Genomic DNA, 27054 nt, shown 5'->3' on the forward strand with positions numbered 1-27054 from the left:
GTCCCAGTGACTCCTGTCTTCCCTAGTTCACTAGGCCTGTACTCCATACTTCAGGCCCCTGAAAAATCTTCAGTGACAGCTTGTTGCCCTCGGGCTGTTCTTCAGGCTCCTTCTCCACCCCGTCTCTTGCCAGATTCCCCAGCCACAGTCATAAACCCACAGGGTGTCGAGTGGCCAGCCTGTACCCAGCTGCTTTCTGATTACTCTCTTCTTGGCCCTGTGGATGCAATAATGCGCCTCCCCCACCCCTGCCCAAAGACGGGAACAGAACCAGAAGGTCCCCTTTCTTCTGGCTGCCTTTAGATGTCAGCCTCCTCCACCTTCCCCTGGGGGAGCTGTACTTCTCTTCAGGTCTCACGGGACAGCGGGTTCTTCCCCTCTCCTATCATGAAGCAACGTAATACTCCGGTTGCCTGTTGGAGCCGGGACTGTGTTTTCTTATTCGCAGATCTACCCCTTAAGCGCCTGGCCCAAAGTAGGAGCTCAGCAAAATGTCTCCTAACTGAATGAGCACAAGTGAATCACTTCTGAAAGTGATTACAGGCACATAGTATAGAATTCCATAATGGAAGGCTGACCAGAGTGCTCCCAGCTCTCTCAAGTCAGGGTAGCATTTAAAACACCCCAATTTTAGAATTCTCCTTGACCCTACTTTAAATGTCAACAGTAAGCTTTTTACTGTAAAAAACACAATTTTAGGAGCACCTGGGTAGCACAGTCAGTTGAGCACCCAACTCCTGGTTTCGGGTTGGGTTGTGATCTCGGGGTCCTTGGGATCGAGTCCTGTGTCAGGCTCCGCACTTGGCGTGGAATGTGCTTGAGATTCTCTCTCCCTCTGCCCGTCCCACTTATTTTCTCTCTCTCTAAAAACAAAAGTCTTTAAAAAATACAATTTTAAAAATCTGGCAAAGGAATGAAATTAAGGTTTTAATGAAGATGAACTTGTGAGACTCAAACACTTAATTCCATTACCTCTCTTTCTAGAATACTTTGTCCTTCTTCTGTCATAGCAACAATGTAATCCTATCTCAGTAATTCCCCTCGTCATTGCCGTGGCTAATGTATGTGAATGGGAGTGATCTAGTACTGATCTTAATTGGCGCTGAACTTGATAAACTTACGGCTTATCATGCCTCTACCACTTGTATATTTCCCATGGAAGTCAAGTGAAGAATATATATATGAAATTAATGACTGAAGAAAAATGAAATAATTGTTTCCTAAAATATTTTCTTGCCACCAATAAAATCATTTTCTGTTTTAATCTGTCAGCTCAGAAATATTTTTAAATGTTCATCTTCCCATTAGTGACTCTTTTAAATTTCCACTTTCAACAACCCTCTCATTCAATTGCTTAATGACATGCAAAAGGCCTCCTTTGTGTGAACATTTTTACTTTATCACTAAAGATGGTAAAAATCCAGAGTTGGAATTTCAAAATTAGAGGTATCTTCTCTATGCTTTTTAGTTGTTTCTGGTTCGCACCGATTACTAATTACATGAGCCTGTGGAATAAGGAAGATTTGCATAATTGATTTTTTTTTTTTTTAAGATTTTATTTATGGAGTGCCTGGGTGGCTCAGTCGTTAAACCTCTGCGTTTGGCTCAGGGCGTGATCCCAGGGTCCTGGGATCAAGCCTCGCATCAGGCTCCTCTGGGGAGCCTGCTTCTTCTTCTCCCACTCCCCCTGCTTGTGTTCCCTCTCTCGCTGGCTGGCTGTCTCTCTCTCTGTTAAATAAACAAAATAAAATCTTTAAAAAAAAAAAAAGATTTTATTTATTTATTTGACAGGCAGCAGAGGGAACACAAGCAGGGGGAATGGGAGAGGAAGAAGCAGGCTCCCCACTGAGTAGGGAGCCTGATGCAGGGCTCGAATCCAGAACGCTGGGATCATGACCTGAGCCAAAGGCAGATGCTTTACCAACTAAGCCACGCAGGAGCCCCAAGAGTCACCTATTTATTTGCATACAGTGGTATTAGCCTGAAACTATTCACTATTACAGGGGCCCAGCAGGCTTTTTATTGGGATATATTATAAGTTGGTTTAAGAGTATATTCAAATATTTTAAAAGCTATGTTGTAGGAAGAATCTATAAGGAGGGCCCTTGATTAATACTCTGCTCCAATTAGTTTGAAATAATGTTTTCAAATATTTTGAAAGGTTAACTTGCAACATCATTTTTGTTAACTGAATAGGGTGTCTTATTGAAAGAGTCTGAGTTTTCTCCAAAAAACATTTTGATGTTTGACCTTCTACTCTAAAAGCCAGCAGGTAGTATTTCTCCCAAAGTCTGATTGCCTGTAATTTACTGCAAAAGTTTTCAAGATTGAATTGATGCTTTCAGGTCCTGAATTAAGAGATGTATATGACCAAAAAAAAAAAAAAAAAGCATCAAGTTACAGTGTTCTTCAAATCCCACTTGATTTGGGAAGTTATCACCTGATGTTTGTGCAAATTTTTTTTAAAGTGGTTTAATAGGAAGAAATACAGTGTTATGATTCAGAGATTTTTGTCAAAATGAGATCCACAGCAACCAAAAAAAAATCCATTGGGTCAGGAGCACTTCCTCAGATCCCAGCTTTGAGTTTGTACTATTTCTACTCTTTGGCCCATTGTTAATGACCAAAAGTTGGTGCCTTGTCATTGCTAGTTTCCTGGAAGGATCACAACTGACTGGCCCCAAGTCTGAGACCTGTCACCTGTCCTTTGAGAAACCTGCCTTATCACTAGAACAAACGGATGGAGGGCTGTGATTTCTTTTTTTTAAAGATTTAATTTATTTGAGAGTGAGAGAGAGAATGAGCGGTGGGGACAGGCAGAGGGAGAGAAGGAAGCAGGCTCCCGCTGAGCAGGAAGCCTGACTCGGGGCTGGATCCCAGGACCCTGAGCTGAAGGCAGATGCTTAACCGACTGAGCCACCCAGGCGCCCCAGGGCTGTGATTTCTTAAATACTGAAGTACTTTTCGCAGTCTCTACCTGAAAAATACCCAAAGACATCATCACTGATGCCTGTAAACACTGTATCTGTTGGATTGAAATGAACGTACAGCTGTAGCCAAGCTCCGTAGGGAGAGTTCTCCCACCTAACAGCCAGCTGGTTGTCAGTGTTGAGCAGGACAGCGCTGACTCGTCAGTGGGCGCAAGGCCCTTGGTGAGTGTTGGACTGTTGCCCAAGTGCCAGGGATCAACACGGACTCTCCTGTCTCCCTTGCCCTGCGCTCTCAGGGACGTGTCCTCCGAGTCGGACAGCAACATCAGGCAGATCAACCAGGAGGCGGCGCACCGGCGCTTCCGCTCGCGCAGGCACATCAGCGAGGACCTGGAGCCCGAGCCCAGCGAGGGTGGAGACGGCCCAGAGGTGAGCTGTCCCCATGCGGCCTCCGCGCTGCAGCTCCGTCCCTTCCTCCACTCTGCGTGCCCCAGCTTGATTCTGTGTCCTCGTTTTTTTCCTCTGGGTAAATGCTGTCTAAAAACTAATGATCGCGGTCTTCCAGCTCATTGATGACCATCGGGATATCGATTAATTTGGGAAGCGCTTATCAAAGTCATGTTTGATGAATACACGTGTCTGTTCATTACAAAAGGGAATGATGTCGTTTCTAGTCATGGACCTCTTAAGATATTCTCACTTAACAATTTACTTTTCCCCTGAGTCTGACCGTATCTTACTGAATGGCAATGTGATTGTCCTGTTCAGCAGTTGAATGAGTCCTGTCACTTGTGTGGGTACCACATGCTTTTACTGAGTGGTGTTGACATCGTGAAAGAGATTTATTACCAAGAAAATAGAAATCTGGGTGAATTTAGAAACGTTTATTATTTTTCCCCTTAAATGTTTATGGTAAATTACTGGAGGAAAAATTAAGAAGTGAGCCACAAATTAGCAAAAACCATAACTTCCGTACAGCCTTAACAACTCTGTTTACTTACTAGAAATCCATTCTTTTCAGACCGTGTGTCAGGAAGAAGATCATTGACAAAATGTGCCAGTGCTCAAAATTGGAAAAGCAAAATTAGTGATAATAAATTCACAAAAAGTTAATAGCACTGTTTAATTACAGCTTATAGCAGCTCTGCTGTTTTCATTGTGACTCCTCAGTAGTTGAAGAAAATCCGTGAAAAACGTGAATGCATTCCTGAGAACGTTTTTCACCCATGCATGTCGTCACTCATGCTAGAAGCGGGTCACTGCTCAGGGAGATGGTGTTATGGAGTGGTTAAGAGTGCAGCCCCAAGAACCAGGCTTCCTTGGATCAGTTCCTGGCCCTGCCACTCCTAGCTTTGTTCTCTCTGGCAAGTTACTCTCTGTGCCTTGGTTTCCTCATCTGTCAATTAGGGTAGTAGTCACATCTTCTCGTGGTTCTGGAGAAGATTGTGTGCCTCCCGAGTACTCAGTAAATGTTAATTATAGTTATTATAATGGTTATCGTCGTTGGCAAGGTGACGAGAGGATCCCTCATTACTGCCATTTACCCCAGCATCTTTTGTTCCTTGATAGCCTTGGGAGACCATTTCCGAAGAAGTGAACATCACTGGAGACTCCCTCAATCTGTCACTGCCCCCACCGCCATCGTCTCCAGTGTCTCGGACCAGCCCTCAGGAGCTGTCTGAGGAACTGAGCAGAAGGCTTCAGATCACTCCAGACTCCAATGGGGAGCAGTTTGGTTCTTTGATTGTAAGTAATGGTCCTGTTTGAATGAGAAGTTAAGCAAATATTTTACCATTTCTCATTGCTGTAAGAGAATCTCGTGTGCAGCTAATGACCAAGATTCTTCCAGCTCCCAGAGAACTCTGACATTTTCCAAAGTGCTTCCTTTCCTAAGAGGACAATACCAAAAATAGTCCAAGCAGGTGAGAATCTTTCTTGATTTGTAAAGAACTCAAGAAAATAAGAGTCCATGACTTCTTTATTACCAGCTTTAACCCTGAATTTCTTTTCCCAGCCAAAGGCTCATGAATAGTACTTTCATCACAAAGATGGTGTTTCATACTGGGACCTAAGAGACATCAGGCCTCTTAATAAGCCCTCTTAATTTGTACCCTGCTGCACCCTTTATCGTTCTAATGTCACAGATGAAGGCATCATGTTAAAGAGACCCATCTAAGACAAAGTTAGAATGGGAGACAAAAGACCTCCCCTAAGTCCCATAGAACAAATCCTTAAGAAAGGTTATGAAGTTGTGGCATAGACTTCAGGGTAACATTTGCACTTGGGTTCTCAACCATCAGGGAACCTCTTTCTAGAAACTTCGGGTGGGGCTGAGCCCCAGTGAGAAGCAGCAAAACCAGCATGAAGACCTCCATGTCTGACAACACAAAACCCTGCAGAAAAGTCCATAGAAAAATACCTGCTAGTGCGTAAAGTTGAGAACAAATGCAGTCTGAATGTTTCTCAAGAAATTAAACTTAGGGGCGCCTGGGTGGCACAGCGGTTAAGCGTCTGCCTTCAGCTCAGGGCGTGGTCCCGGCGTTTATGGGATCGAGCCCCACGTCAGGCTCTTCTGCTATGAGCCTGCTTCTTCCTCTCCCACTCCCCCCGCTTGTGTTCCCTCTCTCGCTGGCTGTCTCTATCTCTATCGAATAAATAAATAACATCTTAAAAAAAAAATAAAAAATAAAAAAAAGAAATTAAAGGTGTGTTGTAGTAAATGGTAGTAGTCACTCCACTGAAAATGGCATCCTAGAAAAATAGTCATTATTACAACTGTATCAAATCCACAAGTAAGTGTTCACAAAATTGTTACTCCTTCGGTTACGGTGTTTTTATTTAAAGACACCATTGGCCTATATTGTATGAGTTGCGGTGATTACTCATTTAATGTGGCTTTATATTAAAATTCTATAAATGTTTTTCAGAAAGAGAAATACCACCGAGATAAAAATTTAATACTAAAAGGGCAGGGGAAAAATTATATGTGGGATATTTGAATTGGTAAAAACTGTTGCTATGGAAATGACATAAGCAATGAAGCCATATATTTAAAACCTATAAAAGGTAATAAGTAGTGCACACAGCAGGTGTCCGTCTCTAGTCTACCAAGTAAAAAGTCATAATTTTCATCAGCATTAGTATCAAGTTAGCATTTCCAGTTATTTCCATATATATTCCAGTTATGGGGACCCACGTGCATTTAATCATTCCAGGTGCATAAAATACCTTTAAGATCCAAGTACAAGAGGCAGTATTATTTTAAGGTTATGTTGAGTCTGATTCAACTATTAAGGAAGAATGTCTTGGAAAAAGAAGAATACGGGACTCCTCTTCAGTTTTGCTTCTCAGGGTCACTCCGTATTCAAGGACAATAGCGTGAACTTTGACCAAAGAAGGAGTCCTTCTTGCTGACCGTTGTGGAAGGACACGAATAGGCCCCCATCACTGTCTTTCTTTGACCTTACCCCATTTTTCTTATTATTGCAAAATATTAAAAATGAGTGAGTTCTGTGCACATACTTATCTCCCACCGGTGAACCAGTTGCTGATTAGACACTTGGCCTTTGTGTGCTGTTCTCTGATTGGATCTGTGAGGCTTTTTTTCTTCTAACAATATAGGTTAATACAGATAAGTCGGAGGAACGTCATATGTCACACACTCGATGTTTTAGCTTAACGTCACTACCTGACCCTTCAAAGTAGCAGCATAGGACTGTATTTGAGTTCTCTGGACTTAGACTCCGACTGACCCTTTGTCAGTAGTAATGTGCAATAAATGTCTGATAAGCATATATCAGTATTTTTTCCTTTATTCCCATCACACTGGAACTTACCCCACAGGTGCTTCCCAAAGCAAAATACAAGACTGCTAGCTTCCTGTTTCCATTTTTAGAACAGCACTAGAACGTTCCACTGGCCTCTCGAGTCCCCTTCTTGTTTTGGTCTCTGCCTCCTATTTTTGCTGTTACGTCTTACTAAGGCCCAATCAGAATCCCAGTCTGCCTGAAACGCTTGAAAATGTACGATTATTCGACTCCTTGAAGGATTAGTGTCCTGGCTCAGAAAAGCTGGTGTCTTCTTTAATTACCTTCTAAGACCAAAGAACACTCCCTAGGCTTGAGGGACATTTTTTAAACCGGTGAACCTTGCTTCTGTTCCTGTGTATTCATGATGGGTCATGTCCTTTCATCCCTTCAGCAAAGAGAGCCGTCCTCGAGGTTGCGGTCCTGCAGTGTCACCGATGCGGTCGCCGAGCAGGCTCACCTACCACCGGTAACCCACGCCCCTTGCCGGCCGCCGGCTGGCTCGTGCCGCTTGTATTTGAAATCGTCTTGGGCTACGGAGGAAGAGTTTTTCCTGTGCAAATCCATTCTCTCTCTAAATGAGACCTTAGGCTTTCCTAGCAAATTGCCCAAGGAGCGTTGATTTCCAATACCAAGAGTTATCGCCACGAAGTCTCTGAAATGCTAAAAACTTCATTGCTTTGCTTTTCCACCTAAATTAATACCAAATTCTGATGTGCTTACCTGACTTAAAACTGCTAAACTCAAAGCATGCTTTAATAATTCTTTTCTGTTTTTAAACTTCATTTGGTCACTAACGCTGTGCTCCAGTGAGCTGTATCTTAAGAACATATTGAATCCCTTCGAACGGGAAGAACTCTTCTGGGTTTGCAGGGAGCGGTTTTTTCCCATCACTATTGGCCTAAACTCTTAACCCACAAAGCGCCTTTCCCTTCTCTGTAGAGGCAGCTCTACTGACTCAAGAATTGGCTGTAATTTGTTCCCACCCTCCCACAATGTTCCTAACTAGCAGCGAATATGGGAGAGTAAGGAGTGTTTGATGATATAGGACAAAAATAAGAATGATTATTCAAATTGGAAGGCAGACCGGGACTGCGTTGGGAGAGGTTTGGTGTATGCAGTAAAAATTTTTTGGTCAATTTATTTCTTCTTTGGAAGAGAAAATATTTTGTGGTTTTAGCATGTTCAACTTGTTTAACCTTGACCAGTTTTTTGTGGGTTTTTTTTTTTTTTTAGTACAAATCCTTGATCATTTGGGGGGCACTAATAACACTTTATCATGTATGAAGTTAAAGGGAAAAAGGATTGTACTTAGAGTTTTGCAATCATGGTATCTTCCCTATCATGTACATTTTTACTGCAAAGCATATTGTTGCCTGTGTTTTAGTCTTTTACGGTGACGGATGAATTCGAGAGTATGCTGGCTAGCTGAGTAATCAACATGGCCAGTTGGGTTATGGCGCCCATAGAATGGATTGGTTGATCAGAAGCTTGACAAAAGCATCCTTTCTGGGATGGTTTTAGTACAGGCCTCCCCAAAAACCAGAGTAATCATCTGTGGTAGCCTGGAGAGGGGATCCCCCTCAACCTGATGATTCTGTGATTTTCCTTGATGAATTAATGGTACTTTCCCTCCTTTTCAAAATCAGTGTCAATTTTATCTACCAAAGAACTCCCTCTCCTAAACACTGTTGATTCCTCCCTCTTTCCCTGTACTCCATAAAGCTGTCAGCTCAACTGATCACTGGTGGCCTCTTACCCAAATTAAGAGTTAGGCAGATTTAAGAATCTGCTTAATTATTTCACAGTGGGGATCAAACCAGAGCGGTTGTTTTGAATGAGACCTCTCGCATTCCTGAGGGTGCAGTTCATTGTTTCCCGGAATCAGGGCTACAGCCTGAGCCTTCTCAGGGTGGGAGGGTGATGGTGTCCCAGTTTTTCTTCTGGTCATCAGTGAGGGGTTGCTCAGCTTTATTTGGACAGGGTGGATTGCAGGGATTCTGATTCATCGCACCTGCCTTCCTGGCTGCCACATCAGTGATTCCTGATTCAGTAAGCGGTGGGTGGTCGCCCTGAGTACATTTCACTGACGTACATTGTCATTCAACAGCCCAGTGCCCCAGCTAGCAGACCGCGGTCATCAACTGTCACAGGTGGTGAGGAGCCAATGGTAATGATACCTTGATCAGACATTCATGGCAAAACTGTGGGTTGGTTTTAACATTCTGCATAATGGTGACTATACCCTTTATCCTTTTTTGGATAAGATCAGCTTCTTTTTCTTTTTTGGGTAAGATCAGCTTCTTCGTGCTACAGAGCTGTACATGGTTCTTACTGAAAATCTCTCACATTGTTCAAAGGTAGTGGGTAAAACAGCGATTTTTCATCCCATGTAGTTTTATTAGGAATACTGTCAAACTTTGATAAAGAACATTTAATTTGACCATTTAAAATATATTTCTGGGGCGCCTGGGTGGCTCAGTCAGTCAAGCATCCAACTCTTGATCTCTGCAGAGGTCTTGATCTCCGGGTCGTGACTTTGAGCCCTGCATTGGGCTCCACACTGGGCATTAGAGCCCACTTAAAAAAAAAAAAAAAAAGAAGAAGAGAAAAAAAGAATATATTCCTGCCACACTTGCTTCGGCAACACACATACTAGAATATATGTCGACCTTTAGTGTTTGTAGTCCTGGTCGGCTTTTCTTATTTGTTAGAACGCTTGAGTAAAATAATTGTTTGGAGGAGAATAGGGAAGCCACAGGAACTGCATGCAGTTACACGTGTGGATTCCCGGTCATGTGCACGGCCCGCCTCTCCTGTCTGGTGTGCTCGATTTTCTGTATCATGAGCATGAACCAGTGACCCTGCTCTGCCCCAAGGGTCTGTAATCACAGGAATGAATAAGTCTTCATATAATTTGGGGGGAGAGAAGAGGGAATATAATTAAGAAGTTTAAAAGGTCTAGAAAAAAAAATAGTTTCTCTGAGCCAAGTATCCATTACTCTTATTCATTATTTTAAATAATTTTTAGTATTCATGTTTTTGGGTAACTTGACTAGGACTAGGTACTTTAATTGCCTGGTTTTTTGCTTGACCCCTAGAGACAGGCATAGCTTAGAGTTTATGCTTTGAGCCACTGTAGCTCTTTGAAGAATTTTCCTTATTGTGTCACCATTGTTAGGTTTCTTATAACTGCTTATTACTTTGAGACTACCTTTAAATACACATGCAATTGCTGATTTTCAACAGGATGTGGACTTGAAGGAATAAATTCAGTTATATTGTTAGACTTTAATGCTCAGCACTGCCCACAGGAAACTCAAATTGGCAGTCAGCAAAAATGAGCCCAGTGTAAGGTATTGAACTATAGTGATTTATGTGCAAGTCATGTGCTGGGTGGCCAGGCTCAGCCTCCAGTAGAATTCAAGAAATTCTAAGTGAACTAGCCTATTTCCTACTGTGCACTAGTAATTTCTACCGGAAGCAGAGCTGCAAGATAGACAGGATCATTTCATTAAAGAATTTTAATGGAATTCAAGGCTAATGAGCATTCTTTACCACACATTTTTGGGTTTTATGGGAGGCTTGGAATGTGCTCTTAGCATTGGAGTGTTGTGATAGCTGAGGATATTAAGTGACAGGATAAACTGAATTATGAGAGCCCTGGCCTCCGTGGTGAGAGGTACTTGGCAGGACAGAGTGACCCATCTGAATGAGGTCCTGTGGCCCCTGCCACTGCTGTGTTCTTCTTGCCTGTGCCCTCCCCCTCCTCCTCTCCCAGCCGTGAATTAAAAAATACCAGTTTGGTTTTGTTAATTTTTAAAGACTGGGTAGTAGTCATTCCTAAATGCTTTGCTTTACTCTCATGCCTCCCATGTACCTGGTGACCTTTCGGCTGCAGTAAGCCAACTTGCCTGATGGCTACATTAGAAACTGAGGCAGGTTTGAAAGTATGGTTTCCAGTTCCATCTCTTAACCGTGTTTTTTCCCCTTTTACACCCTCTCCTGCCCCTGCCTGCCAGCCCCACGTGTACTGTCTCCTGGTGGAGCTACCCTGGGACGTACCATGCACACACACACAGCTGGGATCCCACATACACATCACTTAGCAACTCGATATTTTTCACTTGTGGTCCTTCCTCTGGGACCTGTTAATATTACATACTACTTAGTGATGTGAATACACCTCAATTTATATAATTTTCCCCCATTGGTGAGCATTCAGCTCCACCCCCACCCCTCGGGGCACTACGCAGGGTATTGTGTTAACCCTCCTGGCGAACATCTCTTTCCATGATAGTGCTTTGATTTTTGTAGCATTGATGAACAACCCCCGATTCTCACCTATGGAACCACAACCCTTTGGTTTAGGAATACACCCTGGTGTATATGCACAAATAACGCACACTGGGGTCACTTTCTAGCAGGGTACACGGGAGTCCTCTCTGAGGTCAAAGGAGAGGGATAGTACAGTCCTTCTGGACTTCGCTGTGTACACCTAAAAACACCCCGAGTTAACGGTGTAGCAGGGTGTGAGTGTATCTTGGAGAATCTGTGATGGTACCAAACTGTTTATCGTCTTTAAAAGCAGATTGAAACTTTTGCAGTTTACACGTTACTGATTTCTCTGTCTTAATGAAATTAACAGCCACTAGGACAGGGTGTTAGGCAATGCACAACACAGTCGTCTGTTCAGATGAAAAGCTGGGAAATTGTTAAATTAAGCTGACTAGCAGTTTATCACTTACCTTTTGAGGTTGTATGGACGGTATGAACACTCTCTCTCTCTCTCTCTCTCTCTCTCTCTCTCTCTCTCTCTCTCACACACACAGCAGTAGAAATCTGGTTTCTGCTCCAGGGCTGGGTCTCGTGCGTGATCTGCCTGGAGCAGCTGAGTCCTGCCTCCTCCCCTGCAGGGTGTGATGAGAGCAGTGTTATGGGTCACAAATGCAGTTGTTGGCATACGTTATTCTCCATGGTCATTTAGAAAGAAATCTATAAAGAAAGATTTTAATAACACCATCTCATGTAGACGGAACTTAGATTATAGGTTGCCAGTTCAGTTCTCAGTAGAAGGTAAAATGAGCCTATTAATCAAAATCAGTGTTTTCTCCTGCACTCTTAGTTTTCAGAAGCAGATTAGTCCCATTAACCGGATCTGTGAGAGGAGCCTGGGATGGGAGGTCCTAGCAGTTTTCGAATTTGATTCTGAGATGAACCATGGCCACATCCAGGTCCTTGTAGTTTATGATGTCTCCCCATAAAGACCCTTTCCAGGGATTCTGTCACTTTCACACTATCCTGATGGTTTCCAGAACAGAGCTTTCGGAGTGCATATCTGATTTCCTCTCCCCAAACTTAACTCAGTGGGGAGGAGGAAAGCCAGCAGATTCCACGCACTATTCCATTTAGCCCAAGCATTTTGGGTCATCCTATAAGCAACAGTAGGTCGAAGATTGATAGCATATACTTAGCCAAAAATACGAACGGATTACTTAAGTTACAGCGTGGGTTCTGACTTAGTTCAGCAGAGTCCAGTTTTTGTAGAGCCTGGATAAAAAATAGCCTAGAACTAACTCTTTTGGCTGGTGCCTCAGTGAGGGAAGGAGGGAGATAAGAGCGTGAGGCCGTAGACGAATTCATCTGTCTTCGGTACCCACGGAAGGATCAAGTCTGCATGTTGATGTCACTTCCGCTCTTGTGGTCCCACACCTACATCCAGAACCCTTATGGTCTCACAGTCTTGGAATTACCATGTTAGGGCCTTTGGGACCTCATCTGGAAAAATGTCAAGAAAACAGTTACCGTAGTTTCAGCAGAATGTCCTCTGTACAAATAATCTTGCGTTGCATGGTAAACGTGTTTCAGAAATAACCATTGAGGCAGCTGCTTCGTGGCTCAGTTTTTCTCTGGAATGTGCTGTCAAGCTTATGGAATAGAATATTGAGCCTCGGGAACTGTAGTCCCCAAATTACGTGGTAGTGTTGTTGAGCGTGCTTTCCAGTTCATGATCCTGCAGCGGACTGGGGGGCCCTCTGACTGGGACCCTCCTTGGCAAGGCACAGCGTCGGTAGTGAGCAGGAAAGGTAGGGTGTGCACACAGAGCAGCTGGGCTCAGAGATTCACATCCTCACCCTGACACCCACCTGGTGAAACACCCAGAAGTTCACAAGGTCCTAATTAGGGAAGACAGTTCCCAAAAAGAAGTGGCTTCCTGTGGTCACCTCACGTAAGAGATGATTCCTGATGGATGGCCTCTGGTTTCTTCGACGTTCTCCCACGATCCTTGGTAGCCATGGTTGGCTTGCTGTGTCTGAGTCCCCACCTTCAGGGTAGCACCCCGTTTCTCAGTTACAGATGTTCTTTTTTTTTTTTTTTTTTTTTTTTTTTAAAGATTTTATTTATTTATTTGACAGAGAGAGAGACAGTGAGAGAGGGAACACAGGCAGGGGGAGTGGGAGAGGAAGAAGCAGGCTCCTAGCGGAGGAGCCCGATGTGGGTCTTGATCCCAGAACGCCAGGATCATGCCCTGAGCTGAAGGCAGACACCCAACGACTGCACCACCCAGGCACCCCAGTTACAGATGTTCTGTGCAGCATCCACACACCCAGCACTTCCAGGATGGCACTGACCTCAGGCGTCCATCTCCTTTTCCATGAATCCCTGAAATATCCTTGCTATTCCGACATTTCTCCACCCAGGCCTCATTTCTCAGACTTTTTCCTAGAAACAAAAGTGTCTCAGGAATCCTTTTGTAGTCTCATTTGGACGATCCAGATGCAGTCACTCTATACTGGACGTGTCTCTGAACCTGGAAACTGCATGTGCTTTCACCGTTTTAAAGAGAGACAGTCCGCATGGGAGGACGGGGGTAGATAGAGCCTCGGTTCTCGGGATCCTCTGGACTTCTAACCTCAGGTTGCCCCCTGACTCCCTGACCGGGGCAGCTGAGCTGTCCTGGTTGGTCCTCGTGACTGCACGCCCTGGTGTGCCTACAGACCTGCTAGAGAGCAGACTGGTTTTATTTTCGTTTTTGTTTTTTTCCCCTGAAAGCGATCGTGGAAGGGCTCTAAGCTGATGAAGACTTTAGGAATTAGGAGAGCATCGCCGTGGCAGCTATACTGAGGGGGAAAATGTTCAGAGCATCCCTTCCTTGGTAACCTTTGACAGTTAGAAATACGTTTAAGGTCTGTGTGGTTTAACAAATCTGGTAACGGAAACAGATTGTATGTTTCTCTTAGGATGCTAGTAACAGCCCTTTATGTTTAAGACTTTGGGGCTTTACAGCGGACTTCTGTAAGATTTTGGGCCTCATGGCTGTGTGGGGTTCCTCTCACAGTAAATTGGAAGCTGTTGGAAATCAGTTGCCTTTTTTCCAGACACTAATGTTTTCGGTGCAAGTGAAATGAAATTACTTGTTCTAGAACAAGTAATTCTCTGGGTGTACATTACTTTATGAAACTGATCAGAAAGCAAATGCAGGATATTAAATAATAATGATTTCTTACACAAACAGCCATCAGTGGCCTATACACACACCACGCCGGGCCTCCCTTCAGGCTGGGAAGAGAGAAAAGATGCTAAGGGACGCACGTACTATGTCAATCATAACAATCGAACCACAACTTGGACTCGACCTATCATGCAGGTACGCAGATCGCTTTACAACTTGAAATCACAGGCCGTAGAAGCCAACATGTACATGAGCTCTCTGTTCCCGGTGTGAATGTATGGTTCGAAAGAACCCATGTTTAAGAACATTTTTCTCACAAAGAAAACGCATGACTTTAAGCCTAATTATTTGGTCCTCCGATCAGCCCATCCCTAGATATGGTCTTAAAATGGGACGTGAAAGATACTGTCAGGAGTAAGAGCCTATCACAGTGGGTAGCTTCTCTCCCAGCCCCCTTTATTCCCAAGGCTGGTTTTTATGCTGGGCTCAGTGATTCATTTCTATTTCCTTTGAATGTGTTCCTCCATCCTTCCCCCCATTATTATGTTTAATCATTTCCTCCACGCTTGAAATAGGCCAGACCTCTTATTAGTGCTGGCTGCGTTGTTGTTTGGGTCCACGCTCCTAATCACATGCACAGGGGGAATCCTCCTGTGAAGCTAACTTGTTTTTGCCTCCAAAATAGCTTGCCGAAGACGGTGCGTCCGGATCCGCCACAAACAGTAACAACCACCTAATCGAGCCTCAGATCCGCCGGCCCCGTAGCCTCAGCTCGCCGACTGTAACCTTATCTGCCCCGCTGGAGGTGAGAAGGCTGCCTCAGCCTCTAACCGGGTCACTATCTCCCGGGACTTCTCATTCTCCTTGCTCATCTCCCATGGCTTTGAGTTTTGCAGCCCCCGTCCTCTCTCTGATCGGTCGTGGTGTCTGTGGTGCAGGGCGCTGTCGTGCCGCCTTCCCTCATCCTGACTTCATGCTTCTCTGTGCCACCCGGCTCGCACCCGTGGCCTCCCACCTGAGTCCCATTCTCATTCGGCTGCCACCACGGGTCCTTGTGCTGGAAGGGGGGACGCCTCTCCTCCGAACTTTCTCCATTCTCGTTGTGTTTCGCTCTTGACTGCATAAGTAACTCTCTCAAATAAGTAACTCTCTCAAATACCGATGCTTACATTGCGTTTTTAAAACACAGCTGTTGCTTTGATCATTTTTCCCCCCTTTCGACTGTAGGGCCTGTCACTGTACGGGCGTACGTGTTCCTGGTGTACACTCGCATCTCGAAGCCATTGCTGGCCATCTGCTTGTGCTCTCTCCTGTGTGTGTGGTGTTGGTGCCATCCCTTCACATCACAAATGTCCAAGTTAGAGAAGCCAGAGAGCGAGTGTTTGAAGTTCTGAACTTGACTGTGTCTTAGAGCTAGTCGCAGGCCCGTTCCCGGGGCTCCTGGTGCTGATGACTGGGAGTGGACGTGATCAGTTCTAAGCTGGGGTGTGAATGCTGTGGGTAGCAGCCGTGCTAGTTCGAGGGGACAGGTTTTCCTTTCTGTGCTCTCAAAATTGCCACCCCCTTCTTCATTAGACTGTGAGCTCATTAAGAGCAGGGGCCTCTGTTCCTCTACCCTTTGTAAAATTTCCATCCATCGTGTTTGATGCAGAACGATGTTTTGGGTGTGTACTGAATAGCTATCCATGGACCTTGATATATAAGTACTTAATATTGGCGTGTGTTTAACCAACCAAGAAACCTTGAAAGTTAGATTGGTTGAAAAGTAAGTGGATGACAGAAACAGGTTTCAGGAGCTTCTCCTTTGTGCCTCTCCAAAGAGGAGCGTTCCTTGTGTACCCCGGTTCATTTTGATACGTCCGCAGTAGCACCTGGTAAGAGTTCTAACGCTCATTATTATTCCTTAGGGTGCCAAGGATTCGCCCATACGTCGGGCTGTGAAAGATACCCTTTCCAACCCACAGTCCCCACAGCCATCACCTTACAACTCCCCCAAACCACAACACAAAGTCACACAGAGCTTCCTGCCGCCTGGCTGGGAAATGAGGATAGCGCCCAACGGCCGGCCCTTCTTCATTGACCATAACACAAAGACTACAACATGGGTAAGGCTGCTGCTTTTATCTGGTTCCATTTTTGTCACGAGCTCTGCCATTGATTCCTGGACTTCCTTACTCAGGAGCCCTTGTTCTTGAAGGGAAATTTCCCAGACCCCGAAGCACAGCCCCAAGGGGACCTCCTCAGCCTACATCTGGACTCAGCACGTCTGGGCTTGGTGGGGGAGGTGGAGGGGCAGAGAGGGGGCACAAGGTCGTGACTGCCTCTGGGATGGCTCCAGGGGTGGGAGCCTTTTCTTCATGGGACTCCTGGAAAGCTCTAGTCCTGACGGTTTACCATAGTATTGGGGAGAAAGGTGTCATGCTCCCCAGGGCCAGGAATTTGATGTCACGGCTTCATTTCCCATTACGCTCTAATTTCATTAGGAGTCCTAATCTTTTTTTAATCATTTCTCCTCATTTTCCTTTTTGCGTTTCTGTTGACATGATCGCCTTTATTTGATTTATCCTTTCAGTCTTCACTGTTCGTGTCAGATTCGTGTTTTATACTCCTTTGCTCTGTCTTACTCCTTTACTTGGGGGTTAAGAGATGTACTGAGGACTTTGGTTGTAAATTTGATAGCTCTTTTTGGTGAACGTTTTGTCAAAACTGATTTTTCCAATCATGTCACTCTCCCATGTGCCCCTGAATCCCGCAGGAGAGAGAATCTGTTGTATTAGCAAGCACGATGAGCTGAATCAGATGCACATGCATTTCTCTGTGTGCCTCGGTCCGTCCTTCATTCCTTCAGCTGAATTCATGGTGTCTTATTTAATGTTGCATGTAGTTCTTTTTTTAGAAGTCAGTGGTATGTTTCTACTGTGTTGATCTCTAGACCCAGGATTAAACTGAACTTGGTATTCTTGTTTCTATTTCTGATGCTACAGGAGCTTTTGCTCTTCTTCCTGTCCCTTGTATCCCTGCCTAATTCTCCGGGTACAGAGCTTAACTCTGTCCTTCAGTCATCTGTGCTGCTTGCTTAGAACGGGTGGTGTGTGAAAGCTGGTTGAGTTTGGGCGATGGTCGCTGGCCCAGCCATGTGGTCTTAGGCTACCAGTGAACATGTGCTTTAAATTCCCATTTCTAGTGAAGACATGAGGTGTGTAGAGTTGATAGAATAGTGTTAGGAAAGAGGCCTGGACCAAAGTGGCCTAGACTGTCACTCACACTTGGCCCGTGGTGTATGTTCACTTAGTCCCCAAAGGGCTCACCTTCTAAAATATCTCAAATCCAGTGGATCGTGGGGCAGCATGTCTCCATGAGAACATTCTCTCCATTTGGGGCAGGCCCATGCTTTTCATAGCAGGGCATCCAGCCACTGAAGGCTAATTGCCTCCCCTCCCCCTGCCACAGGGACGACCAAAAATGCCCTGACACGTTCTAAACACTCCTTATTGAGAACCGCTCTAAGAGCTCCTTCTTCGGAGGTAAGGGAGTAGTCTGCCAGGGGAATTCATCATTGAGATCTGGTGACATTTCATTTAGTAAACTCGGCAACTACTCCTGAGGCACACGCTGGCCTGTCGCTTTGTTGGACGCACTTTTTCTCCCACAAATAATTTTACAGGTTTGTGGGCAAGTTGAGAGTGAAAGATAGGCAGCTCTTTGGAAAAGAGAGTCCTAGAGATTGGTTTTTAGGTCTTTTCCCCCCCATGGATGTGGAACATGCGGCTGTCCCGCTGTGCTTTCCAGCCCTGGGCCGGAAGTGGGAGCTCCAGAAACAGGGTAGGTGTTGTCGGAGGAGATGGTTTCGCGTAGGGAGCCCAGCATGCGCTGTGACTGGGGTCACTGGAACTAGCTTAGCAGTCAGGTCTCCTAACCCTTCTGCCGTCGTTCACGCCACAAGGGCAGTGTAATTACAGCTGGGCAGGTTTTAGTTCAGACCACCAGCTTTACTTATCGCCTGCATCGTTGCTGAATGAAACCCAGTCTGAATTTCCAGTTGCCCCTTTCCACCCAGATCCTTGCTGTTGACTCATGTACTCCTTTCACATTTTAATGTATTAAACCAATATTCTATTGCTGCTGCTGCTACTGCTGTTGGAAGTCCTGAAGGTAACAACTGGAAATTCCACCAGTGACCACCCTTCCTCACTCAGCTCGGATGTGCTGGGCCAGCTACGTCACCCCTTCTAGACAAAGGCCTGTACAGGATACTCTCTGTGGAAGACACCCTCTAAACTGCCTGTTTATTTTGATAAAAGATGGAGGGAAGGGTAAAGACAATTTCCAGCTTAGAATCTGTTTGGAGTAGGTTTGGGGTTTGCTGTGTGTGTATGTGTGTGTGTGTGTGTGTGTGTGTGTGTGTGTGTGTGTGTTAAAGAGAACAGCATAGCTATTCTTAGAATGTGAACTTTATAATGGAAACAGGAAGAGAAACTGGTAGGACAGGTTGAGAATAATGAAAATCCTAGGCCCACCTCCGTCAGTCTGTATGCTCTTGCTTCCTAGGTTTAGCCAGCAGCATGAAAAGATACAGGCCGACATTTCCCTTGTATACGTTGATAGGGGCAGAGTCCCTTTGAAGCCTATTTATAAAACACAGCCTTTCACACACCTGAGTAATGCAGGCAGTGTGCCAGCAGTCTCTCCGGGATAAAGTCACACCACATCCCGGGAACATCACTGTGTCCCCACCTGGGTCAGCAAGGCCAAGGATGCATGCTGGAGACCACCACGTGCCTGAGGGCAGATGACAGAGGCCTTCTGGTTGCCCATTCTTTATGCTAAGGAAGCAGCTGGAAGCGTGTGTGTGTGTGTGTGTGTGTGTGTGTGTGTGTGAGAGAGAGAGAGAGAGAGAGAGAGTGTATTTATGTCTTCTACAGGACAAAGCACTGGCTTCTTTTTGTAGCAAGAAAGAGTATGCCTTAATTAAGTGGCAGGTTTGTTTCCTACCCGGGTCCAAACTAGTAAAACTCACTGTAGCCTAGGCATGGTTGTTGACTTCTTCCAGGAAGGAAAAACCACAGCTGTTTTTTTGAACCAGCCGCATTCCCATATTTTATATATTTCTAAAACTCTGCTAGGAAACCTTTTTTTTTTTTTTTTAAGATGTTGATCTTTGCCTTCTGTTCAAAAATTCTCCCAACCATATTGAGGGAAGCAGTTATAAAATAGTGAAAGAATGTGGTGGTGGTGCTCGAGGACAGGGAGGAACTCCCACGTGGAAGTTTTGCATATTTTACTCATTTATATTCATTTTTATTTCTGTCGTTTGAAACATCATTTGTAGTCCCGCTTCTTGTCATCCCTGATGTTATCACGGGTCCTGTGGGGCCTTGGCTGCCTTCACCTGCTCCACCAGCTTGGGGGGGGTCCCTGCCAGGTTGTTCAGCGGACTCAGTAGCGCCCTCTAGGTTGAGCACTTTGGTGGAAGGCAGCTGCTGCCATTATTTTGACTTCTGATGGTATAATAAAATAATAGGACCCCACGGGCCTCCAGCCCTCACATTATACAAATTCTGGGTTTCCACAGCAGGCCATTTTAGCAGACCCGTAAAACTGAGTTTTCGACTTCATCCTCCTCGTCCCCACACCCTGGCACTTTTCTATAACTTCGGCTGCTGCTTTCTGTTTGTGTGTTCTTTAAATCACCAGCTTTTTACTGATTGTCTTTCCTAGTAGCCTGTGTGTATGATTCTAAGGCACGGCTGGTCTTGCATGCAGCCTCCGGAAGCTAGCATGGTCAGTGGCTGGGAGGGAAGGGCCCGGGGTGGGGGCCCTATGGTTGTGGCATCACCAGGTCCAGCTCAGAGCTTGCACTCGGTGGGTGCTCCAAGTTTTTCATCTGTCCACAATCAACCTGTCACAAATACTTACCCAGTTATCAGCTTCTTGGACCTTATAAATCCAAAATCTTAGTGTGTCCCTTTACTACACTGTATGTGTTCCAGTATACAACAGAATACTGAACCTATTTTATGCCTCTGATTACCCTTTGAAAAGGATATCAGTAAGGTTCAGGGTCAATATCCATCCTAAACTGCTAACACGATTTATTTCTTCAGTTAATAGTTTGCTCCAGTTCATAGAAAGCTAAGGTTGGTTTTATTTTTTGGTTTCAGAGAAGTTTTCTTTGTAGACTTGGCCAGTTCCAAATATCTGTCACTTTGTTATAATCCAGTGAGACCAACAGCTTACACTGGTGACTTGGGAAATTTTTTTAACAGCTTTCTTGGAGTATAACTTTCATGTCCTACGGTTCACCTGTTTAAAATATACAAGTGAGTGGGTTTTAGACCATTAAATAAACATGTGCAACCATCACCGTAATCAGTTTGAGAGCATTTTCATACCCATTAGCTGTCACAAAGTGAGTTTTACTACTCCCAAGGTTTATACCAATTACTTCATTTTCTTGTTGCCTTGGGAAAATGGTGAGGCAGAAAACCTTTTAGTGATCTGATAGCAACAGAGGCTTTCATGTCATTGAAATAAAGGGTTTTTTTTAGGGTTTTTCTTTTTAATCTTAGTCTTATTTGGTTGACAGTGTGCTATTCTGAATTTTATCATTTGTTTCCTCATCTTTTGGGTTTAAAGTGTGAATTCTCTAAGTTACGTTGCATTTTCATTGGGTCTGTATATGTGAGAGGCCGCTCCCAGACTCTGGGTGAGAGCTTTCGGGCAAGTTCTCGTGGTCTCAGCACCTCAGTGTCCTCCTCGAAAGAAGTAGAGATATGTGTGCAGCCTCTCCTAACGGGGCCCTTGCAAGATGAGACATCTGCCTGTTCTTTGTCAGTTATAAAGCGTGACCCAAGATGCCAGAGCACATATATTTCTCTTTTGTTGATTCTTTGTGAGATCTTATGAGCCATATCCCTTAAGAGAAATCTTTGGCAGACTTTTACATATTGAGACATAAATGAGAATCTCATTTGCAGACCTTAATCGGGAATCTCAGTCAAGTTCCCTAGTTAGGGGTAGGAGACATTATGTGACGAGGCCCCCGAACTCTAGCCAGGACATGATTTGACCCTCAGATCACATTCACATCCTCTGCTGTAGCTGGAGGAGTGGAAGGGCCCAGCGGAAAGCGCAGGACCGATGGAAAGGCTGGCGGCCCTCACGCACAGCTCAGGAGCCAGGAGAGATTTCCAGACCTCCGTCTGCACCCCTCTGCAGAGTAGAGCCTCATCGTCACCCTCCATTCTGGTTTCCATGGTCACTTCCCTGCTGGGACTGTCTTCCTCTTCACCTGCTAGAGGTCTCGCAGAAAATGCTTTGCCTTTTATTTGAATATTCTCGCTGTTCTCCTTTCAGCAAGGGGAAGAAGAGAAAAATCTTGCTTAGGAGTTGGTCAGCCAGCCTTCCTGTACAAAGAGAGGTCCTCTCCTCCCCCGTACAGGCAGGAGTGCGGCTCCGTGCACAGGCAACCTGTTGGCCTTGGACCGCCTTGCTTCAGAAGAGACGGAGCCAGTGACGTCACACACAGTCACTCTTAATGTCCTCTGCCTTTTACGTTTTCTTGCAGGAAGATCCACGCCTGAAATTTCCAGTGCATATGCGGTCAAAGGCATCTTTAAACCCCAATGACCTCGGCCCCCTTCCTGTGAGTACGCGGGAGATGCACGGACAAGTCTGAAAATGTTTATCCATTCATCTGCCCCGTGTTGATGGAGAGACCCTGTGGGCCTTCTCTTTCTCCAGGCTTTTTTGGGTCCCACTGGTCTGTAATCTCTTCGTAGACTTAGGTGCACGGCTTAATTCTGACAGCACATACTGTTCATGCCGCATACTTGGGAAAGCGGTTTCTGAATTGTGGGCAGCTAGTTAGAAAGTAGACCTTGTAACTAGGATGCGTGAGGCATTCTCTGCATGTGACAGGTTAGACAACGCACATTTATTTTGTAACTTTGCAACCACTGGGTTCCATCCGTATTGCTAATTTAGTCACTGGAACAGAAATATTAAAAACAGTGGGAGGAAAAGGCCTAAGTAATCGCAGACAGCTTCTATAAGTCACTAGCCTACAGATATTTTAAGTTTTTCTCCCTTGAGGACCGGCTATAAAATTTAATTTTTTATTGGTTTATTCTCTTTAGGGGCCCAAGTGGGAGTTGAGCTCTTTTTAACCCGTATTAGATTTTGAATGAAACTTTGACCCTGCATCCTTCTCAGCCCCCACCCCCACCCCAGTCAGAAAGCCTTAACCTCTCTGGTGTGTGTGGCATGTGATGGCACAACTTGAATCTAGAAAGGTTAGGGTTCAGTCTCCATTCATCAGATTTTACACAAATATCCCTCCCTCTCCAGAACTGTTTGGTCCCTGGGTTGAAATGGAAAGAGCCCAGAGAGTGCCAGAAACCGAGAGCAGATGTGAAGGATTGTGTGTTGTCCTCATGTGTTGGATTCCTGAGTTTCACATAGCAAGTAGGCACCGTTCAGATAGTGAGGGCGTACCAGCCTTACATTGGGGGGGAAAAATACCCAAATCCATCTATTTCCTGAGTCCAAAGAGTTGAGAGCCCACACCAGAGAATCTCACCGTTAGGTCATTCAGCCACATGGTGACAGGACTAAAGCATCTATCTCTGACATTTGTAAATTAACGTTTCTCCTCCCTTCAGTGCTCAGTAAATATTTGTTTAATGAAATGAGCTCTTCAGTCCTAAACTCAGCTCTTCCATGGGATGCTGGAATTGCCCTTTGGAGCTTTTGAAACAGCAAAGCCATGCTTCCCATTCATGACCCAGTGAATAGGGTCTCCTAAGGCTGGCAAGCCTGTGATAACAGCGTGTTGCTAGATGTTGTCAAGAGTTAACTGGAAATGTTTGCGGTTGGTTCTTAATGTAACAACGTACCCTAGAAGAGAGGAGTCAAAACATGTCCTTAGAGTGTTTAAATTTTGCCATTGATCGATTGATTGATTGATTTTTTTTTTTTTTTTTTTTTTTTTTTTTTACTTTTTTGGAACTGTTAGCTAATGTTTGTATTCTCTCTGTCTCTCTTTCTTCTAATACCAGCCTGGTTGGGAAGAAAGAATTCACTTGGATGGCCGAACGTTTTATATTGACCATAGTAAGTAGGCTCTTTTATAGACACACAGGCATTGCAGGTAAAGGGATGGGAGGGACAGGGAGTCATTCAAATATTATAGTGAAAGGTTTGTCATTTTACTCTTTGTCCAGGCAGCCAGGTGTTATGTGGAGAGAATGAGGCCAGAGAGTCAGTGCCCTCGTACGGTACTGTGCATTCATCCCAAGTTTGCTTGAAAGGAGCCCGTCAAGCTTTTACCCGATTTGATCTTGTGACCTATTAACTTTATTTTTCATTAAAAACTTTCTTGGGTCGATAACCCTTTGATTTCTGCGCTTTTAATAAATACACTCTAGTAATAGAAAATAAGGTTAGAAGTTAAAATTATGAGTCACGAATCTATGTGTGAGCAGTGCTTGAAGCAGCATGTAAGTGTCTTAAACACTGCCGTCAAAGGTCTGATGGCAAGAAGCCCGTTCTGACTTATTTTCTATTCATAGCATGTTTCTTTGCACCCAGCACACTAATCTATGTGTAGTTCGTATCTTGAAATTATAGTATAGTTGCTCTAGCACCTATGAATAAGTGTGTGGTTTCTCATTTCAACTAAAAGTTAAACTAATAAAGTTTTTGCTTTTAGCCAGTAGGTTGTTTTTTTTTTTAAGGCAACATGTTCTCCATGGGAACATATTTGTATAACCCTTAGAACTTCTGAAAAATGTATATTTAAAAGAAGTCTTCAATTCTATTGAAAAGTGTGTGCAATTGGTAGTATTTTGATCTTTGTTTTCATTTGGTTCCTAAGGATTAGGAAGTCTGCCCCGGGTTTATCCAGCTTTACATTATCTTAACTGATCAGAAGTCCACCAATGAGCCAGTTGGTGGAGAGTGACCACAAGGATCCTCGTGAGCTTGAGAGGTTTTTATAAATTAAGAAGCCCAGCAGTTCAGAATTAAGCCACAAGTGGAATTCCTAGGTGTATTGGAGAGGGGGCTGCCTTTGGTTAAAATTCGGTAATTCAAGGTACATAGGCTTAGTTTTGTCTTTGACCAGTAAAACTACTAAGGGTTTGCCTGCTCTCCAGTATTTTACAGTGAGCCTAAAATTGCTACCATAAATGCTATAAAATGTGTGTACCCCCGCTTGTTTCTCTAATATGCTATTTATTTATAATTCTACTCATAGCATAATTAAAAGAAGGGAAGGAATACACCTCTTTTTCCCCACTAAGAACAAAAAACAATTCCTCTTTCAGTTGTTATGCTTTACAGTTTCAGTTTTCAAAGGTAGGTACAAATAATAACGATCTTTTTCTTAAAACAAGGTCTTAACCAGTAACACAGCCTTGGTCTGCTACACACTGAATATTTCACACGGCATTGTGGCCATGTTCTGGCTGGTGATCTGATGTTCAGGTCAACCTGAAAAGAATTTTATGAATGTTCTTAATGTAAGGGCCCCAAAGAAGAAAAACTACTGCAAATGTCCATCGTCGTGTACATTAGAAATAATGAAGATCATAGACTATTTTTCTGGTGGTGTGCACAGACCTAGTATAATATAGAGTAGATGCTTAATGAACGGTGACTGGAAGTTAATTCATGGAGGGTCAGTGGTGAAGGCGTGAGGAAGATGATGTCCTTGGTCCGAAAGTGGAAGAACTTTGGAGAAGCAGCATCCGTGCCCCCCGGCCCCAGGCTTGCCCTGCTTCTGTTTGCTGGGAGGAGGAGAGGGTAGTTTTGCTAAATGCCTGGGCTATTCCTTATTCCTGATCAGTCCACCAGTCCCTCCAGGCACTGAGCTCCCTCCCTTCCCACTCCTCTTGCCAGAACAGACAGCTTCCCGGAGGCTCCTCTTTGCTCCAGGGGATGGTATAGACCACATACAGTGCCGGTTGATCTGAGCTATAAAAGATATCGGCAGTCCTTTACATGGAGATTAAAGTGTGCCTTTGCTCCGCCCTACTGTAAGGTTCTCTCAACTAGATAATAGTGGAAATTAGGTGAGCAAAAACTGTGTAAGAGAAAGATCGGTTTAGGATGACCTCATTTGCTGTTGATGCAACATTTCTGCCATTTCTCCCCAGTTTATTGAGGTTTACTCAATGGAAACCTATAAATGGGTACATATCAGCAAAACAGAGTTAACTTCATAACGCTGCTTCACCAAAACCCAGTCTGTGGAAAGCACAGAGTTTTTTAAGAGGCTTTGTCAGGCCTGCGGGTACACTCCAAAATGCCTTTCCTCATCTGGTGGGTGACCTTTAGGAACACCTTTACCTTCCAGACGAGCTCTCTTCTAAGCAGTTTCCCCACATCTGATTCTTGCAAAATTCAGCATCTCCTCTTGCTGTCCTGCTGCGTGCAGGACAGGAACCACGACGTCCCTGCGTGTGGCACTTTCCTGTGCAAGCAGTCGTCTCAGGAGAGATGTAGAGTCATGCTGTCTTCCATCATCACCGGGACATGTGACGCACGTGAATGACAAAGGCAGCAGTGCCCTTGTCTTTTAAATAATGAGGCTATTTATTTTTACTTCATAAACTCTTGAGAAGTCAGACATTTTCAAGATTAAAAATAACCATCTTAAAAAGACGTCATTTCAGAAGAGATGAGGTATTGACATTTATCAAATAGCTCCTGCCTGGATCTGGAGTGAAAGGTTAAGGGAAGATGTTGAACTGAATCTCTTCCTCTCTTGAAGGGGGTCATGTGTTTCCTCTTAAAGACCAGGTGTGCCCAGCAGCTGAGCCAGTGGCCACAGGTGTCTTGGATACAAAGCTAAAAGAGAAAATTCTGGGGAGGCTGTCAGATCCTGTTTTTGTCTTTCTTGCCAGCAGTCTTACCAAACCTGTTAATAGTAGCTAAAGGGTTTCTCATTCTTCTCCTTCGCCCTTGTCCCTTTATTTCAAATACAATGTCTGAGGACAAAAAGCAAGTTTAGCTTCGGAAGGTCTGGAAAAAGTGAGTAAATGGCCACTACATATTCATACCCTGTATTGACGATACGTAGCTGTAAAATCTATCTGCGTTGTAACCACATAGAAACTGGGGAGCCCCAGGACGTATGTGCGGTGCTGGGTAGAGGAAGGAAGGAGCTTTGAAGAAACAGAGCTGTTGAGGACCAGACTCGCTCGCTACATGGCCAACGCCAGGGCCGGGGCTGGGCTGCATGAGGACCTTAGGAACAGATTATTTTTCGGATGGATCCCAAGTGATGATGAGTCAGATTTATCCAGGAAAGCCTGGGGGAGAGTGACCCCGGAGGGAGAAACATGCAGATGTATGAAGGTGTGCGGACTGGGCTGCCGTCCGAGAACTGTGGTGGGGCTGCACACGGCCAGTGCACAGAGGAGGCACATGGGTCAGGTCAAAGGGTGTCCGCCAGGGGTAGGAACGTGAGTCCCTTCTGCAGGCAGGAGGGAGGTCCTGAGGATTTTTCTGGAGGGGCCTGACAGTGGTCAGATTTGTTCTTTAGAAAGATCCTGTGGCAGAACTACACAGGAAGGCTTGAGGTGGGGTGAGTGAGCCTGAGGCCAGGGAAACAGGGCATGATCCGTGGAAGCGATGTGCCCTCCAGAAAGCAGCTTTCTCAGTGAGACGGGCAACAGCTCAGCAAGCGCCGGGGGGAATGGCGAGGGACGCCAGGGAGGTGGCCAGTGCTGGGTTGGAACAGCAAACGCGCTGTGATACTGGCATTTGGGAGCACAGGAACGGGTTTTGTTCCTGGAAGATGATAGGTTTGGTCTTGGGAGAGTTGGATTTGAGGTCGCCGTGGGAAATGTGGGTGCAC

At 44.8% G+C, this 27054-nt stretch overlaps 1 protein-coding gene across 4 annotated transcripts in view; it reads left to right on the plus strand.

Moving 5' to 3' along the window:
• Positions 1–27054, plus strand: part of NEDD4L (NEDD4 like E3 ubiquitin protein ligase) — a 339881-nt gene that overhangs the window by 273054 nt on the left and 39773 nt on the right. For 2 of the 4 annotated variants that reach the window (XM_034642726.1, XM_034642729.1), the window contains 9 exons: positions 3227–3359; positions 4500–4676; positions 7131–7205; positions 8847–8906; positions 14253–14384; positions 14875–14994; positions 16097–16294; positions 21757–21834; positions 23249–23303. In XM_034642726.1, coding sequence (XP_034498617.1) covers positions 3227–3359; positions 4500–4676; positions 7131–7205; positions 8847–8906; positions 14253–14384; positions 14875–14994; positions 16097–16294; positions 21757–21834; positions 23249–23303 — 1028 coding nt within the window. The remainder of the gene's footprint in view (positions 1–3226; positions 3360–4499; positions 4677–7130; positions 7206–8846; positions 8907–14252; positions 14385–14874; positions 14995–16096; positions 16295–21756; positions 21835–23248; positions 23304–27054) is intronic. The other 2 variants (XM_034642727.1, XM_034642728.1) reach the window with 2 other exon arrangements.

The sequence above is a fragment of the Ailuropoda melanoleuca genome, chromosome 14, assembly GCF_002007445.2.
Source record: "Ailuropoda melanoleuca isolate Jingjing chromosome 14, ASM200744v2, whole genome shotgun sequence".
NCBI lineage: Eukaryota > Metazoa > Chordata > Mammalia > Carnivora > Ursidae > Ailuropoda > Ailuropoda melanoleuca.